Source organism: Zophobas morio, unplaced genomic scaffold (genome assembly GCF_036711695.1).
Source record: "Zophobas morio isolate AGI-343-1 ecotype UQ-CSIRO unplaced genomic scaffold, CSIRO_AGI_Zmor_V1 ptg000047l, whole genome shotgun sequence".
Lineage (NCBI taxonomy): Eukaryota > Metazoa > Arthropoda > Insecta > Coleoptera > Tenebrionidae > Zophobas > Zophobas morio.
This window is the reverse complement of record NW_026972152.1, coordinates 108875-129733: the sequence shown is the minus strand read 5'-3', so window position 1 is coordinate 129733 and position 20859 is coordinate 108875. Positions and strand designations below refer to the sequence as shown.

Below are 20859 nucleotides of genomic sequence, written 5' to 3'. Positions count from 1 at the left end.
ATTTTATATATTTGTAAGAAGTTTTTATGAATGTTTTATAAATTTGTTAGATTACAAGAAGTCTTTACAAGTTTTAAGAAATTGTTTTATATTATTACTTTTCACATGCGCATTTGAAAAATGCGTGTAACTTTTTATAGGAGGTTTATAATAATAAAAGGAATAGATCTCTTAAAAATTAATTTTAAATTAAAAATGTATTTTCATCTATAAGAATTCGTTAACAATTTTTTAAAACTTATTTTTATAATTCTCTTTTCCTAATTATTTTAATTATAAAAATCAAATCTAATATAAAACAATATAAGAAAAGTTTATTATTGAAATCCATAATAAGAAAGAAAGTAATTAAGATTAATTTACTTTTACTATAGTAAAGCTTATGTACTTGTTAACTTAGTTAATATAAAGAGAAGAAACTTTGGTAATATCGTATTGCTTATTAGATATATAGCGCACTTACGCTTATAGTACTTAATTTTCAAAAAAAAAAATTTAATTACTTAGAATGTTTTATTAAAATTTCTTAATCAACTAAATTTTACCAAAAATTTTATGCAAACTAGAAAAATATTATTTAATTTATATGATCTTAAATCAGCCCTTATGTGTATTTTATTTATTTATTTTATAAAAATAATGTATATCTGATTTTCTTAACGTTTGCTCAACTACACTTTCGTTTGTAAGTAAATTTATATCTAACAATATTTTTCTTTGAAAAATTATAGTAATTAAAGAAAATACATAAATCCCTGCAATTTTAAATTTTATTAAATTTTAGAACATGATTCCTTTAATAATTTGCGAGGTAAAAATTTATAAACTCATCCTTACTAATAGTTCCAGATCCTAATAAGCACGCATTAAGTATTATAAAATCAGTACAAGTAGCCTGTTAATATAAACTTACCGTCAGTATCAATAATAGAAAAAACGCAGAGAGCATCATCTCTGCTTAGTCGAGCATTCGTCAAATTGTTAATTCTTAGAGGATAAAAAAACGTTAAAGTATATTTTTAATAAAATAGACATCCATACAGGATCATATATTCATCGACATCGATTCTCCCGTTCCTATCATAATCAAAATCCTCAAAAGCTCGTAATGCGGCTTGTTTTTTATTAATAGCAGTTGGTTGAGAGGAGTGGTCTATAGTGCAAAATGTCCATAGAAAAAAATATTAAAGAATAGTACGCATTATCTGTATACTTGCAGGAGGAGGGCCGAAACTAGAATTTTGTGGACTCGGGTATCCTGCGTTGCAATAAAAAATGTGTTAAAAAGAAAATGATGACCACTGACAGTTCTGAAGTACAACCAATTTCTAAAATTTTTAAAATTTTTAGCAAAGTAACAATTTATAATAAAAAAAAGTAAAAATATTCTATAACTTATTTATTACGGAACGGATAACTAACAATTTCCTTGTTGTAATAATTGAAAACTATATGATAAAAATGCTGTACCAGCCGGAGGAGAGCCGAAAGAGGGAGTAATAATACTACAAGGCTGATGTCCACCTTTTTTAAAAAAATAGTTATGGACGTTAGAGAGCATTTATTTTTTAAATAGTACACCTTTTTAAAAAATAAGTTGTTAAGGTTAACTTTAATCATTTATCTTTTTATTAAATTTTACATTGTAAAATAAATTTACTTTTTTATTTGCTAAATACCTTGGGTATACTGAGGAGCAGAGGATGTAAAACTTGGTGGATACCGTTGGTAGTTTATATTAGAAAAAGTTGTTCCCTGTTCTTGTTGATGGTAAGCTGGAGCAGGATAATTAGGAACAGTTGAAGGAAAACTATCTATATCTTGCGGAGGATAAGGACAATATCCAGGTGGTTGTGTTCGTAAATTTACAAGGAGATTTTGATTATAAGGCCGTTGATTAGGAACGTTGGCCTGGGTAAACGTTGGCCTCTCTGAAGGAAAAGAATTATAGGGTGTATTAAAGTTCTCTTGTGGCTTTTGTGAATGAAATTGATCTCTATTAACACTACTATTATTAATATTATAATTAAAATTATCCGACATGACTCAAGGGAAAAGTTTGAAATAGTAGTTTAGTTTAAAAAAAAAGTTTAACAAAAAATGTTTTAAATGGTGTCGATATGACCAATCAATGAACTGGAATGTATAAACTTTAAAGAAAAAATTTTATTTAACAAATAACAACCACCTTTGTTTTTTATAAAACCGATATGCGTCAAGCAGCTTTTATGTGAAGACGATTATTATTATTTCTTTATAATATTGTAAAGGTTTAAATCTGCCTAACAGGGTATAGCAGCGGTTTCCTTTTAATTTTATTTTTTAAGCTATTGTAAATAATAGATGGTGCAGTAAAGACTTCTGTGTTAGCAGTATTCTGTTTTATAGTTGGGGGGAAAAGTTTTATGCTTGTAACTTGTGTGTAACAACAGAAGCTATATAATTTAAGTCTATTTAAAGAATTTAAGGGATCATATTTTTTAATATAATATATTCACCCTCTTTAGCGAGGTTTTAATTTAAATCTAGTGAGTTTTTGTAGGATACAGTCATTATGGTAAAAAGTTATAGTAAAGCAAATATTAAGAAGTATACAGAACAACTAAGAGTTAAACATTGTAACTAAGAACGGGTATTATGAAATAATTACAAAATTAAACATGAGGCAACTTGAGATAAAATCATAACTCTTGTTTTTCAGATGTTAGAAAAGTGGGAGTAAGGATAAGCTTATGGCCTATTTAAACTTTAAAATCTATAAAATAAATTTAAGAGTTAAAGAAGACTTTCTACAAGGCGAGTTGACGTAGGTGAAGCGTTAACTTGAACGGAACGTTTTTTATTAAGGATCTTAACAGGGGTAGCCATTTTGTTTATTACTTTTTTAAAGAAAACAATCAAGTTGAGCTAATTTACTGTAGGTTGCAATAGCGTCGGCTTCCAAGGTTAAGTTGAGCTAAAATTAGAACAGAGCAGGTTGCAGAAGGCTATAAGACCACAGCATACAAAGTAGTTGGGGCTGTATCCTAAATCTAGCAGTTAAGCTTACTTAGTGGGTAGATTAATATACCAAGAACAGTAAAGGCCATGAGAAGTTTTACTAAAGTAAACGGACAATGAAAAAGCGCAAAAATTGTCTTTACCAAGAGGTACTGGAATTGTTACAAACTCTGTGCTGTATGTAGAAACGGTTGGAGTTTACATCTAAGACCATTTTGTGGGTCAGCTCAAAAGAGAAAATATTTTATACTTGTAAAAATATAGACTAAACGTCTTGGGTAGAAATAGCAAGTCCAGGGGTAATTACAGAAGGTTAAATTTATAGTAGACTACCCAACATTAAAGGCGTACCTTAGCTGCAATTGACATTTCAACTCTTGTGGGGTCATAACAAAAGATGTTAATGAATTAAAAGAACTAACCTAATAAAGTACAATTAGTTAAAGAGTAGATAAAAATTGTTAGATACCAAACAGAAAAAAGGATATAAGGTGTGAAAGACGGAGAAACAGAATAGACGTTAATTAAATTTAAATAAGAAAGCCTTCAACGAAAACTAAAGTGTTTTAAACGGTAATTATTGAAAACTATTAGTCAAGCAAAGTAAAAAAAAAGTAAGAAAATATTATAATAAAATGTACAATAATTATAAGATAACTATCGTTTTTGCAGTAGACGCCCTAATATTGGGGAGGCGGGATAAGGTTATAGACAAAAAAAATGTGTCCTTTTATATAAAAATAGAAGAGAAGAAATATGAACTAATACAAAAAAAAACCTAAGCTGAAGATAAACCTACCTATTGAATGTATTTTTATATAGTATAGTGTTTGTATGCGAAACTTGTTAAAAAAACAAAAACAGTAGTGAACTATTAATAATAGTATTTATATTAATGTTTTTTTATTGTATAACCTCCCTAATATGAACACTTTCTCAACTGAACAAGTTCATTCTTGCGAGTAATAGTTCTAGAAAGTTGTTAGATGGCAACCAACTGGTTCTCTGGCTCTAGCTAAGCCGATAAAAATAAGAAAAAAAAAAAAAAGGAGTACTATCAACTGTATTTGTAATTTTTTTAGTAGACTGATTTTTGTATAGTTTTACTTTGCCTTGCTTTTTTTTGTTCTCTTACTTTTTTCCCCAATTGTTCTAATAGTTCAAGGCAAATTTCTAAATTTTGAGTGGTTTAATCACAAACTACTCAAGAATATTTAGTTTACTTTATCGGTGTGAGTTTGTTTTTTGTACTTTCTGTTCGTTTTTAGTTATAGTTATCATGTATCTGTATGCGGTTGTTTTTATTAATTTATAAATTCTTTTCATCTTTTCCTTTTTTTATTAAAAGGTGATTTAGAGTATTATGATATGTCTATATTTATTTGAGGTTATGTGGGGAGCTAAAATGAATGGAAGTTAAATTGCGTTGACTATAAACCAAGTTGCCGTGGTTGTAAAGGTATTTAAAGTATTGGCAACAAAGAACAAAACTAGGAAGAAGAAAGACGAAGGCGACACTTCACTGAAAAGAATATGCCTAAAACTTGACTAAAAGATGTAATGTACACAAAAGTAAAAAAAATTTTTATCTAATCGTAATAAAAGATTTTCTTCTATGTATACTCAGACTATTATAACTTTCGCAGACTTGATGGTTCAGACTTCAAAGATATTTTCATTCATTTTTAATTTCCTATTAAAAAAGTTATACTTTTAATGTTACTCTTATAATATCCCAAAAAAATTATGTGAAAACTATTGCATTAATAAAAACTTGCCCAATTCCCGAAAACATAAATTAAAGGATAACGAATACGTAGAAAGATGTTATTTTTATTAAAATAGTTACTTGTAATAAGAATATTACCCCACTAATATTTAAAAATACCACGTGCAGACTTCTGCGATATGTTTTTGCAAATCTGTTGTTTTTCTTATGATTGCGTGTTTATATAAAAACTGTATAAGTTCTTGTTTACGTTTCCTACCATATTTTAATTATGGTTTTTGGGGGAAAAGCAGAATATCAATTTTTTTAAATTTACAAAAGAATAAGGGGAATAAAATATCGGCTAATATTAAATCTAATTTTTTTCTGGCTCACAGGTTTTGAAGTAATTCATGGTAGTAATGCACTGGTATTATTAATAAAAATAAAATATTTAGGGAAATTAGGGCTAAAAATCCTGATAGATTAAAGAGGTTTTTAAAGAAAAAGAGAAAAAGAGAATTAAGGAAGGAAGAAATAAAGTTAGCTGAACTGCGAGTATTAGCTAAACTACGTTTGTTTATAACTTCTATTCGGCTATGTTAGAGTTTACAAATATTTTTTTATATAGTTCGTTTACTTTTTAATTTACAGACTTATTGGTTTGTTTGTAAAATTTTGGAATTCTTTATTTTCTTTTGTTTTATATTTTCTGTTTCACATAACATTTTAGGTTAACAAATCAGATGTTTTGGTGACAGAGGAGCTAAATGTTATTCTTCCCTTATACGAAAGAGGATTGGGTTTTTTAAAATATATTTATTATAATTTTATAAAACTTTTACTATATATTGGATATAAGTAATATTCAATAGTTCAGTGAATCGTCGTTTTTTTCAGTACTTTTTATTTTTTGAAATATATTATACTAATTTTAGAAAGTTTGTAAATTTTTTTTAAAGCTATTCAATCTTTTTGTGCTATTTAATGTTACTTTACTACTGAATTTTTTGTGTTTTTATATAATATTTTAAAAGTTTTTTGTTGAATAAATATTTGGTTTTTGTTTTATAATTTTATGGATGACAAAAATAACTACTAATAAAAAAACATTATTTGGTTTTTTTAAAATTGATGCTAATTATGTTATAATAATTAAGAACTTAGGCTTCCTTTTTTTGCCCACTGCCAGTAAATTTTCAAAATATTTTAATATTTTATATTATTTATTATTATTTTTTTTGAATTAATTTATTTTTTAATTTTCTATTAATTTTTTATCCCAATTGCAAAATTTCTAAGACAACCTACAATTTTTTTATTGATTTTAATTTATATTTGTTTACTTTTTTTCTAGTTCTACTAGAAAAAGAGCCGCATGAGATTTTAAAGGAACTTGATAAGAATACCGCTCATCATCCTTCTCGTTTCGCACATATTTTATATGCTTTGGTATTTTTAAATTTTGGAATCAGTTAAAATAATTATATAATTCTTGTTAAAGGGAACGAAAGGAAAACTTAAAGACGCTATAAAGGCTTTTGAACAACGCAAAAACTTATATTCTTTAGAAACGATAAGAGCAGAGTGTCTTCCATCTGAAGTTTTTTTATTAGATCCTGGTAAAAATGATTCGGAATGTTTGGAAAATCAAAAAGATCTCGATACTAGTTTTGTTTTTTTTATAAATTCGTGAATTATAACTTTTTAAGGAAATTTAGAAACTGAACTGGAGGTATCTACAACTCGAAAAGAGGAAATAAATTCTTCTAGCTATCCTTTAGAAATTTTGAAAACTGAATTAGTTGAATCTTCGGCTTTACGAGATGAACGCAACTTTTCTGAAGATCAAATAAAAGATTCAAATCTTTTTGAAAGCACCAAAGTAGAGTGCGATACTTTTATTACTTCTGAAATGCAAAGTAAATCTGAAGACGTTTTAAGATCAACTGATCTTATTCGGGTGCCCGAAAAAAAATTTACAAATTTTTTAGAAATTAATGTGAATCACTTGGTTTATATATAATATATATTTATAGTTCATTAATTTAATTTATTTATAAATTTTTTGACTTTTTCAAAATTTTTAATTTTTGTCTTAATTATTTATAGTTTTGTTTGAATTTAACTTGTGACTTTTTTGTATATTATTAAATTCTTTTTTACTTGTAGTGTTACTTTAGTATATATATTATTTTTTATTGGGAAGGAAATTTCTTTTTTTTCATAATATTTTTCAGTGGAGCAATAAATTTTAAATTAATTTTTTTCTATTATTTTTAAATTTATCATTATTTTTACTACTCTTGCTTTTTTTTTTAGATTTTAAACTTATATTAGAAACTTATTTTTTTATCAAACTTAATTTTCGTGTACTTTCATCTTTTTCAATATTTGTCATAGAAGTATCGCAAATTTTATAATTAATACTTATCAATAACTTTCTCTATACTTATAGTGATTCACTTACGCTATTATTTATCCTTAATGTTCAAACTTCAGCAAAATTTTTTGGTTTTTTTTATTTTATATGAGATGCCTGAAATCACGAAGATTTTATTTGGATTATTATTAGTAGAAACACTTTTTTATCGCTTTTTCATATCAAAAAGAAACTTCTTCACTGTTTTATTATTATTATTAAGGAAAAAGAAGTAAAGCGCTATTATCTGCATTACTGTACTCATTATTATTATAATAATTTAATCTTTTTATGTTATATTTAGTGTACATATTAAAGTGAATACCTTATTGTAATGTTTATATTTTATATCTAAATAATAATAAAATATTACATTTGAGGTTTTTCGTTATTTTTATTATAACTATTTTCTATTGTTATTTGAGTAAATGTATTATTTTAATGTTCTTTTTATTATGCGTTAATAATAATAAAAAATGTTTTATTTAACTTTTTTATTGGGTTTCAGTATTATTATTGTGGATGTCTTATTTTTAGTGTCCCTTATTTTATATGAAGTAATGAGGATACGTTTTTACTAGAAGTTTCTATTACTTTAAATTTTAGAGAGTTCTACTCAGTGTGGGTATGAATTTATATGCGATGGATGGTAATCCCGAACGAACGGAAGAGCTTTTTAATAAACTTGTTGTGGGTTGAAGTTTTTTTCTCTAAATATAATTTTTTTAATATCAAAAGAAAAAATTTTTAATATAGAAATTATATTTTTTTCCAGTAAATTAAAATTTTTAATTAGTTTTATTAATACTATTATTATAATTATTGGTATACTAATAAAGCCCAATAGGCGGCTTCGCTCCGAATGAAAGAGAAATTCTTATATTAATGAAAAGTTATGTGAATGCTCACCAGTTTGAAGCCGCTGTTATTAAATATTCATTGTTTGCCAAATTTGTAATGAAATTTCTTTTTATTAGTTTTTTATATAATTTTTATGTTCTTCAAGTTTTTTTTGCTATAGTCGTTACTAATTTTGCATATATTTATAAAGTTGTTATAAGGTTTTATTTTATAAATATTGTGTGTACTTCATTATTGCTATAAATATTATAAACTTTAGTTTTTAGAAGTTTTATTCTTAAAAAACTTAGTAATATATTACCTTTGTAAAGTTTATTCTTATTATTTGTGAGTATAACTTTCATACATATTATGTTATATTTTTAATTATTATCATTATTATCGCTATTATTTAGAACGTTTCTCCCTCGGTGATTACATATTCATTTTTAATGAAGCATAGCATCAACGCTTCGGATAGTTTTGATCGTGCCCTTTCGATGTACTTTATGCATTGTTTTATTTGTTTATATTTATATTTATTTATATTTCATTGTTTTATGTTGCTTATAATTTCTTTTAATTGGTTGCTTATGTTTAGTGCTGTTTGTATATAAAATATATTTTATTTTTATTTTCAATTGTTTCGTTTATCGTTGTTTCCTTTGAAATATATTTTTTACTTTACCATTTTTATTAAATATATATTAACATATTTTTCTATCTCCCTTTTGCTTTTTTCTTTATTTTAAAATTTTTATATTGAATTATATTATCTATTATATATTCTTAAAGGTGCTATCATTATAAACTTGTATGATTTTTTTGGTTATTACCATAGTGGTATTATGTTTTTTTTGTAGATATAATATGTTAATAACCTTTTTTTATAAAGCCATCTTTTAAGCCTTATTTATATTGAGGTACAATACAGAGGAAAAGCTTTATTATTTGTAAACTGTTAATTTTGTTAATAATTTTGTGAATAAGTAAATTTTTAATAAAAATAAATAATTTTTGTAATATTTTTTATAGTAAAATTTTAAAAAAAATTCAAAAATTTAATTTTTAAATGAAAATTTTTTTTAAATAATTTAATAATATTAACTTTATTGCTTCATTATCATTTAATTTGCCCCTCTTACCGGCTATTTTGGTTTGTATACCCTTTTCTATGGACAGTTACGCGGATATGCTCTCAAGCGGACTGAAGCCGGATAGTGTTTGTTACTCGATATTTTTTAAAGGCTGCGCTAAAGTTATTATTATTACTATTATTATTTTATTATTTATTATTCTTATTTATTGGTGTATTGTAAGTTTCGAGAAGCAGAAAAGGCACTTGTTATGTGGGAAGAAATAAGGGATAATGTCAAGTTTACCCCACCTATGTATTCCGGGTATATATTAATAATAATAATAATATTTATAATGTTTTAATGATATTCGTTTATCATAATCAACATAATAATAATTTATTAAAAACTCTTCAGTATTATTTTTGATAAAAAATTTCTTTTTAATATAAAATTGTATATAATAACTGTAATGATAATAATTGTAATATATATAAGTTATTTTTAATTTTCCTTTAATTTTTGCCACTTTTATAGTTTTATGAACTTTTTATCTATTTTTTTTATTCCTGAAAAACTGCATATTTTATTTTTAACTTTATTATATTTAGTTTGATTAATGCATTGTCTTCACGTTCGTCGTTACACGAAAAAGTTTTTGACGTTTTGCTGGAAATGAAAGAAAATGGTTGATTGATTTTCAATTTTTTTTTTGATGGTTTTTTTAACTAATGAAAAATGCTAAAAAGGTGTTGAAGTTAATGATTATATTCTCGGAGGCATTTTGAAGAGGTTTTAATAATAATAAGTATAATAGTATATTTTCATCTGAATAATAAATATAACTATATAATGTAAACAAGTAAATTAAAAATAACAACAATAATAAAGTATAAAAAATTTTCTAAAATAAAAGGAATAAAAATTAAATATTTATTAAAAAAAATAAAAAATATTATTTATTTAAAAAATAAATATAATAATAAAAATTATTAGAACCCACAAATTAAAGTATTTTTAATATAATATCTACATTAAAAAATGAAATATAAAGAGAAAAATAAAAACACATGGAATTATTATTTATTTTTAGTGTGAGGAAGAAAAGGTTAATAGAAACTCGAAAATTTTTTGTTTAGTGAATAACAAAATTTATGAAAAGTTTTGATTGGATGTACGCTTTAATAAACTTAATAAAATTTTTATCTTTTTTTTGTATTAAATATAAATAACTTTTAATGAAAGCGACTGTTTGTATAATAAAATATATAAATGAAATACAAAACTTTTTATAAAGAAGTAAAAATATAGTATATTTTACAATAGTATAATATGAAAACTATTAATATTATTAGTAATATTATGAAGTATTTTTTTTTAATAATTATTATTAGCAGTAAAAAAAATCAGCAATACAATTATTTTTTGAAAGTTTACAAGAAGTTTTAGCGATATAATAAACTTTTATTTATCACTTTTAAAATAATTATAGAAAGTCACTAATATCTATATTATGTTTTTTTAAAATGAATACAATAATTATTTTTATTTTATGAATTATGTAATATTTAAGTTCTCATCTTTGTCGTGAAATCCTTTTTTTTTAAAATATTAATATAATAAATAAATAAATACGTATGTATATTTATATTTATAAAAAAAATAATATTAAATAGAATAAACTATAATGAAGCTTTATTATTACACCTATTATTTATGAATACGACTTTCAATTTTTTTAGAGATTTACAAATAAAATGTTTGCATACTATAATTGAATAATATTTTTTTATAAATTTTTTTATAAATAACTTTTTGTTGTATTAATTTTCTATATAATATCTAGTAAAAATAGTTTATTAATGAGATATTAACTATAATAAATAGAAAATAAATCAGAAAAATTATATTTTTTTTTTAGGTTTCCTTATTATTTTTATATAATAATATTTCTTAATCTTTTTTCATAAAAATATAAATTTTATAATTTCTGTTATTTATATTTTTTGAAACTATTAAAGTTTTATTTATAAAATGTATATTATTTTTTTCAAGTTTTTGTAAGTTTTATTATTTTTTATCTACATCTTTATACAAAAGTTTTTATTGATTAATAGAAGTTTATATAAATTAAATCTATTACAGAACTTTATATTTCTTATTGCATATAATATTATGATAAGGAATTTTGGGTAAGAATTATTCTTTTTATAATAAATACCTAATAAAAGTTTATTCCAAAAATAAATGCTGTTAAAAATAAATTTAAATTTTTCTAGTTATTATTACTTATATTATAATATTGTATTAATAATTTTTTATATAAATATCTAAAAAGAATATTAAATTTATTTAATAAATATTAAACCAGAACTTTTATATTTCGTTTATAATTGACAATAACAATTTAGTATTATTATGTTTTTTACTTTTTTTTATATATAAATATATTTAAAGTTTTTTGAATGTAAATAAAAATAAAAGATTATAAATGATATTTATAATAAATTTATATGATTAATTAAATTTTATTAATGATTTATTAATATCTTCATTAAAATTCATATTAAAAGTTTATAAACTATTTTATATTTATATTTTCTTTAAGTTTATTAACGATAGTAATTACATTTTTTTTAATATTATTTTTAAGTTTAATGAAATTTTGTTTACTTTCTTTATAATTTTATATTTATGAAAAAGTTTATAATTTAAATATAAATTATATTTTTATATTTATGTTTAACTTTTCTTAAAAGAATATATTTATTTTTCAATAAATTTTAATCCAAAACATTTATACTTATTATTATGTATATTTTTTATTGCCTTTTTGATAATGATTATAAAATTTATACTATAATTTATTAGGTTTATTAAGTTTTTCTAATTTTTTTAGATTAAGATCTACTAAATATTAATTTTATTAAATAAACATTTCCCAGAACTTTTTAATTTTATATAATTCATTTTATAAAAATTTATAAAATGCTTATTATAATAAATTTCTATTTTTATTTATAAGTTTGTTTATGTTTTATTAATTTCCTTATAATAATATATTTAAATTTTATTGTATAAATATAAATTTAATAAATCTTCCATATAAATTTTTTATATACTTTTCAGTTTTCAAAAAGTGTTAATAACTTATTTTTTATTAAATAAAAAAATTTATAATCTTTTCTCTACTATTTTCAATATAATTAAGCTTATTAATAAAAAATAACTTTTTCTTTAGCTGTGCTAAAAGTGGGAACGTTCGAGCTGCTCATCTCGCTTTCAATAATTATAAAAATACGTACGTTTTATACATTTTCTTATATGAATTATATTATATTTATAATAATGTCTTTTCTTGCATATTAAATAATAGTTATTTTTATTTTTTTATTATATTGGATAACATTTTATTATATATAGTTATTTTCTTATAGATAAATATATTTTATTATCGTTGCAGGTTAAATAAATATATTATTTACTAATGCAGATCTTCTAAGCAATCATATATATTGTAATTTTTTTTTATGAGATATATAATTTATATACTTAACTTTTTTTGGCCGACATTTTATAGGTCATATATAATATTTTTTTAATTTTTACATTTAATACGATTTTTATTTTATTATCTTTATATATACTTTTATTTATTACTTATTTTTTAAGTATTTTATGTTATTGCAGACCTTATAAACAATCATGTACATTATATATATATATATATATATATATATATATTATATCTAATAACTATGCATATGATTTCTTATGATTTTTTATTTCTATCTATTTTTATATATAATTATATATTTTGCAGACTTAAAGAGTTTCTCACATAATATATATATATATATATATATTATATGTATATTATTATATTATTTCTATCTTTTTTAACATATAATTATCTTTTATTTGTTAAATAAATTTTTAATTATTGCTGACATGATAAACATTTAATTTTTATTTTAATTTTTTGTATTTTCTTATATTACTTCTCTCAATATTTATATAATTATTATTTACTTTGTATATTTTGCAGATTTAACAAATCTTCATTTATTATATATTTTTAAATTTTCATATGTTTTTATATTATTTTTATATATACTTTTATAAATAATTATTCTGTTTTTATAAAATATAATATTTATTATTATTTATTATATTTTAAGTATACTTTTATATTATATTAATTTGTTATTATTCATAATTATATTGTTTTTTAAAGATTCTATATTTTTTTGCAGACCCAACAAGTATCATTTTGTTGGATTATTAAACGTTTATGGCGGGAAAATAAAAATTATTGTAGACGACCTTATGAATGCGTAACTTTTATTATATATTTCACTATAAATATATTTTCACTATTATTTTTTTAGGAATGCATATTTTTTATATATATATTTTTTTATGATTTCTAATATTATTTATAAATTATTATATATACACTTCTATATTATTATAGTATATTTACTATTAATTTTTTAAATATATGTGACTATATATTCCACTATATTCTTTGATATTATTTTTATATATTTGCTATTATATATCTATTATTAATGCGTAATTTTTATTATATACACATTAATATTACTAATTATAATAATTCACCATTTTTATTTTTATAAAAATTCGTAACTTTTATTTTTTAACTTTCACTATTATTAATGTAATTTTTATATTTTCACTTATATATAGTTCTTATTAATGGGTAATTTCTTATATATTTCACTAATATTAATGTACTTATTTACTTTTCTCTCTAATATATAAATTTATTAGATTATAAAATTTTCATTATTATATTTTCACATTTATATTTTAATGCCTAACTTTTATCATATATTTTTATCTCTATTTATGATTATCATTATTATTATCTATATTCATACGTATTAGACATTTGAGAGGGGAAGTTTTGCACTTGAGCATGCAGCAATTGGAAAAGCAAATATTTCTTGTACTTATGCTTTATTTATTATTTTGATATATTTTATAAATTTATTTTGTTCGAAGGACTCTTCATCAAACCTTTCACGTAGTTTTTATGATACGTCCGTTAATTGGAAAGTTTCCGAATTGATTGGTAGGGATTAGCTAAATAGGCACCTGTTTGTCTTTTTTGTCGTACTTTGTAACTCTTTTGGCTACAAATTGTTATAAAAAAATGAGATGTCATTGGATAATAAGTTATTATATAATTTTTTGTTTATGAAGCGTCCTCCAGTTTTCGATATCTCATTAGCTTTTGATTTGTTGAATGGTGGAATACTATTATATACACTTTTTTTTTTAATTAAAAGCGTTAATGATTGGTCTAATTTTATGAGTCTAATAATATTAACCAATTAGATATTTCTTCTCGTCGGTTTGCACAAATGAAATCGTTGGTATTTATATATAAACAGTTTTATATAATCTTTATTTTTTTTTTTACTTAGAATATTTCGCCTGATGTTGAATTTATCAATTCCTTTCTTCGTGTTTATTGCTATTCGTTGCAATACTCAACGGCTCTCGGTATTATTATTATTATTATTATTAACACAATTTTATTACACTATTATTACTATTATTATTACTATTATTATTTCAGGACTTTTTGAAAATATGTTTGTTAAGTATAACGTGGAGCCAAATGTTTATTCTTATCGGTAAATGTTTTCTATTAATACTTATAAGAGTTAAAAAAAAAGGAGACTTATATTTTTAGGCTTCTTATAGAGCTTTGCAGGAGGGTCTCTCAGGTTTTTTGTTTTTATATTTTTACCAATCATAACTAAAAAAATATATTATAAAGATAAATATATTAAAAGTATAAATAATAATATTAGAAAAAAGTTATAAAAATAAATTTTTTTTGTAGCCGGTGAAAGCTATTCAACTTTACAACGAGTTGAAAAGGAGTTTTCCGGGTATTACTATTATTATTATTAATATTATTATTATTACTATTACTACTATTTCTATTATTATATTCCTAGACTTTTCTAAGAATTTTTTAGCCACTAATATATGCATTGATGTCATGTATGCTGTTGTTCTGTAAGTTTTGTATATTATGAATAGTAAATTTAATATGTTTATATTTATTATTAATAAAAAATTATTGTAGTATATATTTTAATTGGAACGTATAAAATTTGACCAATTATTGAAGCTTTTTATTAATATGACCAATTAACATTAAATATTTATAACTAATTATAAATAATAAAGACTTGTAGATTTATAGAAAAACTGAATGCTTTAGATTTTATTTATATTCAGTGTTTATTAATAATTTTAATTAACATTCTTATGATTATTATCTTTATGCTGATTAGTGTTATTAATAAATAAACTTAATATAATTATCATTTTCTTTAGAAATTGTGAAGTTTTTTGTTTACTCATTAAAAATTATATAATATATAAATTTTTTAAAGATATTGTTTTTATAAAAGTTAATGATTTTTATTTAGTTTTTACTTACTTTTTCAAAAATGTTTCTCTTTTTCATAAATTATTATACGTTACTTAAAAAGTAAATATATATACTTTTGAATATTACTTTCTTATAGTTTTACTTTTAATGAATTTATTATTTTTCGTCAAGTTAATTTTTTTTTGTATATATTTAAAAGGATATAATAAAATTTATATATAAAAGTGTAATCTTTTTATTTATCTTTCATATTATATTTATTATTTTCTGTGATTTGGATAAATTTTATTATTTACTTTTTATATATTTAATGTAAAAATAATAAAAAAATAAGTATAGTACATTGATAATATTTTATCAATAGAATAATAATAATTCTTTTATTTTAACTTTTTTATAATTAAAAGTTGCATTAAACTTAAGTAAATTTATATTATTAATGAAATATTCATAAGCATATTATATTATTTTTATTTATTTTTGTAAAACTTATTAATATTGATTTTTATTATTATTTTTTTTGAAATCATATTTTATTTATTACTTTTATATTATTTTAAAAGTTTTTATATAAACAATTTATATTAATTATAATTATTTTTTTTAAAGTTATTAATCTTAACAACAATTTTTATTTTTTTGGAAATAATCTTTTTACTACAACTTTTATTATTTTAAAAGTTTTATATAAACCTTTTTTTATATTATTTATAATTATTTTTTATAATTTATTAATATTAATAAGTACTTTTAATTTTTTTTGAAATTATTTCTGTTATTACTTTAATTTTAAAGTAAAAGTATTTATTAATATCTTTATAAGTAAATTTAAATCAACTACTATTTATAAATTTCACTATTTTTTAGTAAAATATAATTTTATTATTACTTTTATATTAACTTAAATTATTTATATAATTTGAGTAAATTTATACAAAAACAAAAGTTTCTGTTAACATTATTTATACTGAATAGTTCGGGAGCTTACAGGTACGCTGTTAAAGTTGCAGAGGATATTTGTTCTAAGGGAATTTCTATTCCGCCTCCGCATACTCTCTTTCAACTGCGCTCCCTGTATGTCTATTTTTATTGTAAACTTTATTTTAATAGTTAAAAAAAAAATTTTTTGAAGTTTTTTTTCTTATTTACTATTATTTCTGCGTTTCTTTATTAATAAATATTCAATACTTTTTTATAGTTTTTTAAATCAATTTTTTATTTATCGCGTGTCTTTTTAACCATAAACTTTAAGGCAAAAAGTATATAAGTTTTAGTGTTTTTATAATATTATACTATTATGTTTGCTTTATTAATATTTTTCTGAACCGTTTTTATTTACTACGTATAATACTTTTTATTATTAAAATTGAAAAGAAATGCGAAAAAAAGTTCTCAAAGTTTTTATTTTCTTATATTATTAGTTTTCGTATATGTTTAAATCTTTTTTTACTACGTTGTGTATTTTTATTATAGAATTTAAAGAAAAGGTTAAAAAGTTATCAGAATTTGCTTAGCTTTTACTTTTGTTTATATTATTTGTAGCTTTTTATTTATTTTAATTGTTTATTACTCTTTTTTATTATGCGTCTGTTTATTTTTTTTTAAAGTTTTTAAACATAGCGACAGTAGTTTTCGAGTTTTTACTTTATTATACTATTATTTCTGCTTTTTATTCTTTACTACTTGATGTTTATTTTTATTATAAACTTAAAGGTTTTTGAACTATTATTTTATTTAATTTTTACTTCTGCTTCTAATTATTTTATTTGCAGTTTTTTTTAACTTTTATTATCATTTTCAAGAAATTTGAATATTATTGACAATTTTTTAGTTTATATTTTTAAGTAATATTTTATTATATTAAAAAAAATTTCTGCTTTTATTTCTTGTATATTTAATTTTTTTTAAATTTTTAATTTTTTTATTATTATTTATGTCATTGTTTTATTTAAATTTTAAAAAAATAATTTAAATATTTTTATGACAATTTCTTTAGTTTGTTTATATTTTTAAAAGTATTTATTAAATTAAAAATGTTTCTGCTTTTATTTTCTTAATTTGTAGTTTTCTTTTAACTTTTATAATATTTTCGTATATTATCAGTCTTTTAAACTTTATGATAATTTTTTAGTTTATTTAAAAACTTATTGTTTAGCTTTGGAAATTTTTTAATTCTTTTTTTAATGTACTTTTTATTTATGTTTAATTATGTAATAAGAAAATTAATATTTACAATATGAAAGCTGATAATTAGTAACTTTATATTATTGGTAACATTTTTTTATATAATTAATGCTATTTTATAATATTATTATAAGCTATGTATTATGAAGAACAGAAATTTGAAAGATTATCTTTATTTATATATATATTTATTTATATTTAATAGAAAATAAAATATTTTATTATTAGTTTTAATAAAAATCATTTATTACTTTTCATCCTATATATTTTTATATAGGATGAATTTATTCTTTTTTTATTTCTAAGAAATAAGTTACTTTTTATTTAACTATTAATTTTACTCATTAAATTTTTATTATTATTATTTTTATTGAAAAAAAATTGTTTTAAACAGTTATTATAAAAAATTTAAAATATTAAATTTTAGAAAGTAATTGAATGTTTTACTATTTTGATTAATATTTTATAAAGAAGTATATAATATTGGTACTCAAAATTTTATTTATAATAACTTTATATATCTTTTGTCAGTCGTGTTATCTTTCACTTATTGAGAGTTTTTTTTAAATATTAGTTTATTAAGTTTTTTCTTTAAATATAATTTCATTAGAATGATTGAAGGTAATGCCGCCGACGAATGGGAAAGTATAAAAAGTTTATTTCTCAAACATGATAAATCGGGAAAGTGGTATGCACATGTTCAAATTTTTTCTTTGCTCATTATTTATTATAAACTTTTACAAATGATTTAATATTTTATTTATTTAACTTTTTAAATATTCATTATAATTTTTGCGATACATGAAGCTTTTTTATTTATTTATATTAAATTTAATTTTTATGAATTATTTACAATAATATAATATTTGTAAAATATTTTCAGGTTTGTTATAATCACTCAAAATAAAGAAAATATTAGAAAATATAAACCCAAAAAGCTACACCGAATGGAAAGAGGTTTCCGTCGCAGAAATTTAAAGTTTTTTGGAGAATAAATTATATAGTTGTTTTTAAGAATTTGAATATAATAAAAGTTATTATTTTTATTGAAGTGTTGAATAAATAAAAATATTTTTTTGATGACTGCTCTCGAAAACTTTTTTAACTTGAAAAACGACGAATTTTTCTATAAAAGTCAATGAGATATGCAAGAAAAGAAAATTTACTGTAGAAATTTTTTTTCTTTAACTATTGGCGTATTAAATTTCAGTTATTCAGCCTAACCAGGCAAATCGCTTATAAAGGAAATAAAAATATTCTCATTGCAATAAATGAAGAATAATATAGAATTCTTTATTTTAAAGCAAAAAAAAATTAAGAATTTTTGACGCTAATGACTTCGCCGTTTTATTCTGTTATTTCTTTTTTCAAAAAAAGAATTTATGGATTTTGAGTACCAATGAATTTACCGTATTTATCTGTTGTTATTTTTCAAAGTTTGTTAGAATAAAGTGTTATATTTCATTTAAATATCGCATACATCTTTATCCTACGGAAAGAAGGTAAAATGTTTTACTTCTGATTGGGAGCCGAATATGCGCGTCTGACGCTCTTTTACTTGGTCTTGGATTTATACCTTTGTATTTACATAAGATAATGAGCTCACCCTTAGATTTGGAGAGGGCACGTTTTTTTTAAATAGGTGGTGGTCTTGCTGTAAATAAATAACGTAACACTATTAACACGTGGTGCAGACATGTGCTATAATATACCACGCGGAATAAGCTCGTGATTCATCAGTATTAACTCAAACATCTTACTTTATACGGATTATTAGATTTATGCCTTTCATTCAACTCTCTACCATCTCATTCTTATCTTGGGTAACTAAATAACAACCCTTAATCTTTTCCCCCTAATAACTTTCTGTTTATAGCTTCTTTATGCAAACTTTACTGTGCATGAAATCAGTATTTTCATTGGGGTTGTCCAACAAACTAACTTTTATATGCAGTCACGTGGCTATTAATTGTTAAACTTTCTTGATGGGATTTACTGTTAACTCACTATTGACTCATTCTGAGATGGCCTGTTGCTTTAAAGTTAACTAACACACAAAGAGCTAGCTACTCTTTCACTTATTTATTTATGCTCCGCGTTGAGTACTGGCATTGTCTTCCGAAGCAGTTCCGTGTAATACGACTAGGATGAGCTGTTGTAAGCAATACATGCACTATTATAAAGTTTGGCGAAAGCAGCTAAGTGGCTAGTTTAAGCTTAGGCTGATGTTAGTAGCAAAGACGAACGCACCCTTAAGGACTGGACTAGCAATGAGTGATGTTTACTTGGACTATTGCTCTGTTTCCGGAGCCGCTGGTTGGACTGTATCTTTGTCCCGGCTGTGCGTAACCACACAATAATAGTGTTACTATATAGCCCTAGGTGCTAGTAGAATATGTACTAGCGGCGGTGCGGTAACTTTCCTAAGAATTAAGGTTAATAAATTGGCAGCTAGTATCCTCCTTTTAAAAATTAACTTTAAAATTATGAGAGCTAAGCACAAAACAGCTATATTATTAAGGACAGGAAAGCGTTAACCGCATATAAGCTTGTGAACTTGAAATATCAAGCAGGCAAAGACTGCGGATTAAAATGCCTCACAATAGTATTATAGGCATATTTGGAAATGATTAAGACGAGAGGAAGGGAATAAACCACAATTAAAACAATTAAAACAGGTCATCGATAAATCATATATCTGGTAAGAATAGATTTAATGGCCAATCTTTTTTACAGGATCGTCGGGTAGAGATGGTGAGTAAAACTTTGAAAAGGAACAGATGTCAATGGTAGAACCAATTAATGTGAATAAAACTAAACCTGAATTATTTTATGCGTGAAATGTATCTAAAATACATATTGTTTCAGACGGCGCAGATAAGCTAAGAAAATACTTGGTGGAAAGATAGATAACGAGGGAAAGATAAGGATATTTTAGGTATGAAACAGTTATTCGATTAACTAATGATTAACGCAGAGACAATTGCAAAAAACGATTATTAATTGAGGACAGAGAGCTTATGTTTAAAAGTATAGTTGCTGTTAGAGTCGTTGCCTTAGCTTAGCGGCGCAATCACGGCGAACCTCCAAGAATTATTAGTATACAAACCTTCAAATGAAGGTTGAATGAAAAGTTGTTATTAGTGAAAGTGAATACCCCGCTCTAGCCCTCCTATCCCTCTATCAT

General features: G+C 22.1%; 2 protein-coding genes and 1 long non-coding RNA gene across 3 annotated transcripts; 2 read left to right on the top strand and 1 right to left on the bottom strand.

Moving 5' to 3' along the window:
* Positions 1-796: 796 nt before the first annotated feature.
* LOC135142472 (uncharacterized) lies at positions 797-2043 on the bottom strand. Its single transcript, XM_064074189.1, has 6 exons — positions 1680-2043; positions 1471-1524; positions 1214-1258; positions 1042-1153; positions 914-987; positions 797-852 (listed from the first exon to the last, which is right to left on the bottom strand). Exons 1-6 carry the CDS (start codon positions 2041-2043, stop codon positions 797-799), a joined length of 705 nt encoding a protein of 234 aa, XP_063930259.1.
* A 3398-nt stretch (positions 2044-5441) lies between these two features.
* On the top strand, positions 5442-6289 carry LOC135142480 (uncharacterized). The gene is made up of 3 exons (XR_010282541.1): positions 5442-5511; positions 6066-6160; positions 6213-6289. It is a non-coding gene; the product is annotated as an uncharacterized LOC135142480 (long non-coding RNA).
* Positions 6290-8000: 1711 nt separating this feature from the next.
* Positions 8001-18667, top strand: LOC135142471 (uncharacterized). Its single transcript, XM_064074188.1, has 19 exons — positions 8001-8084; positions 8387-8472; positions 9153-9228; positions 9291-9370; positions 9658-9734; positions 9796-9838; positions 12288-12347; positions 13303-13383; positions 13961-14021; positions 14078-14147; positions 14414-14451; positions 14503-14581; positions 14658-14715; positions 14775-14808; positions 14928-14976; positions 15046-15106; positions 16464-16562; positions 18283-18360; positions 18556-18667. The coding sequence occupies exons 1-19, from the start codon at positions 8016-8018 to the stop codon at positions 18665-18667; spliced, it is 1311 nt and encodes a 436-aa protein (XP_063930258.1). The 5' UTR covers positions 8001-8015.
* Positions 18668-20859: the final 2192 nt, after the last annotated feature.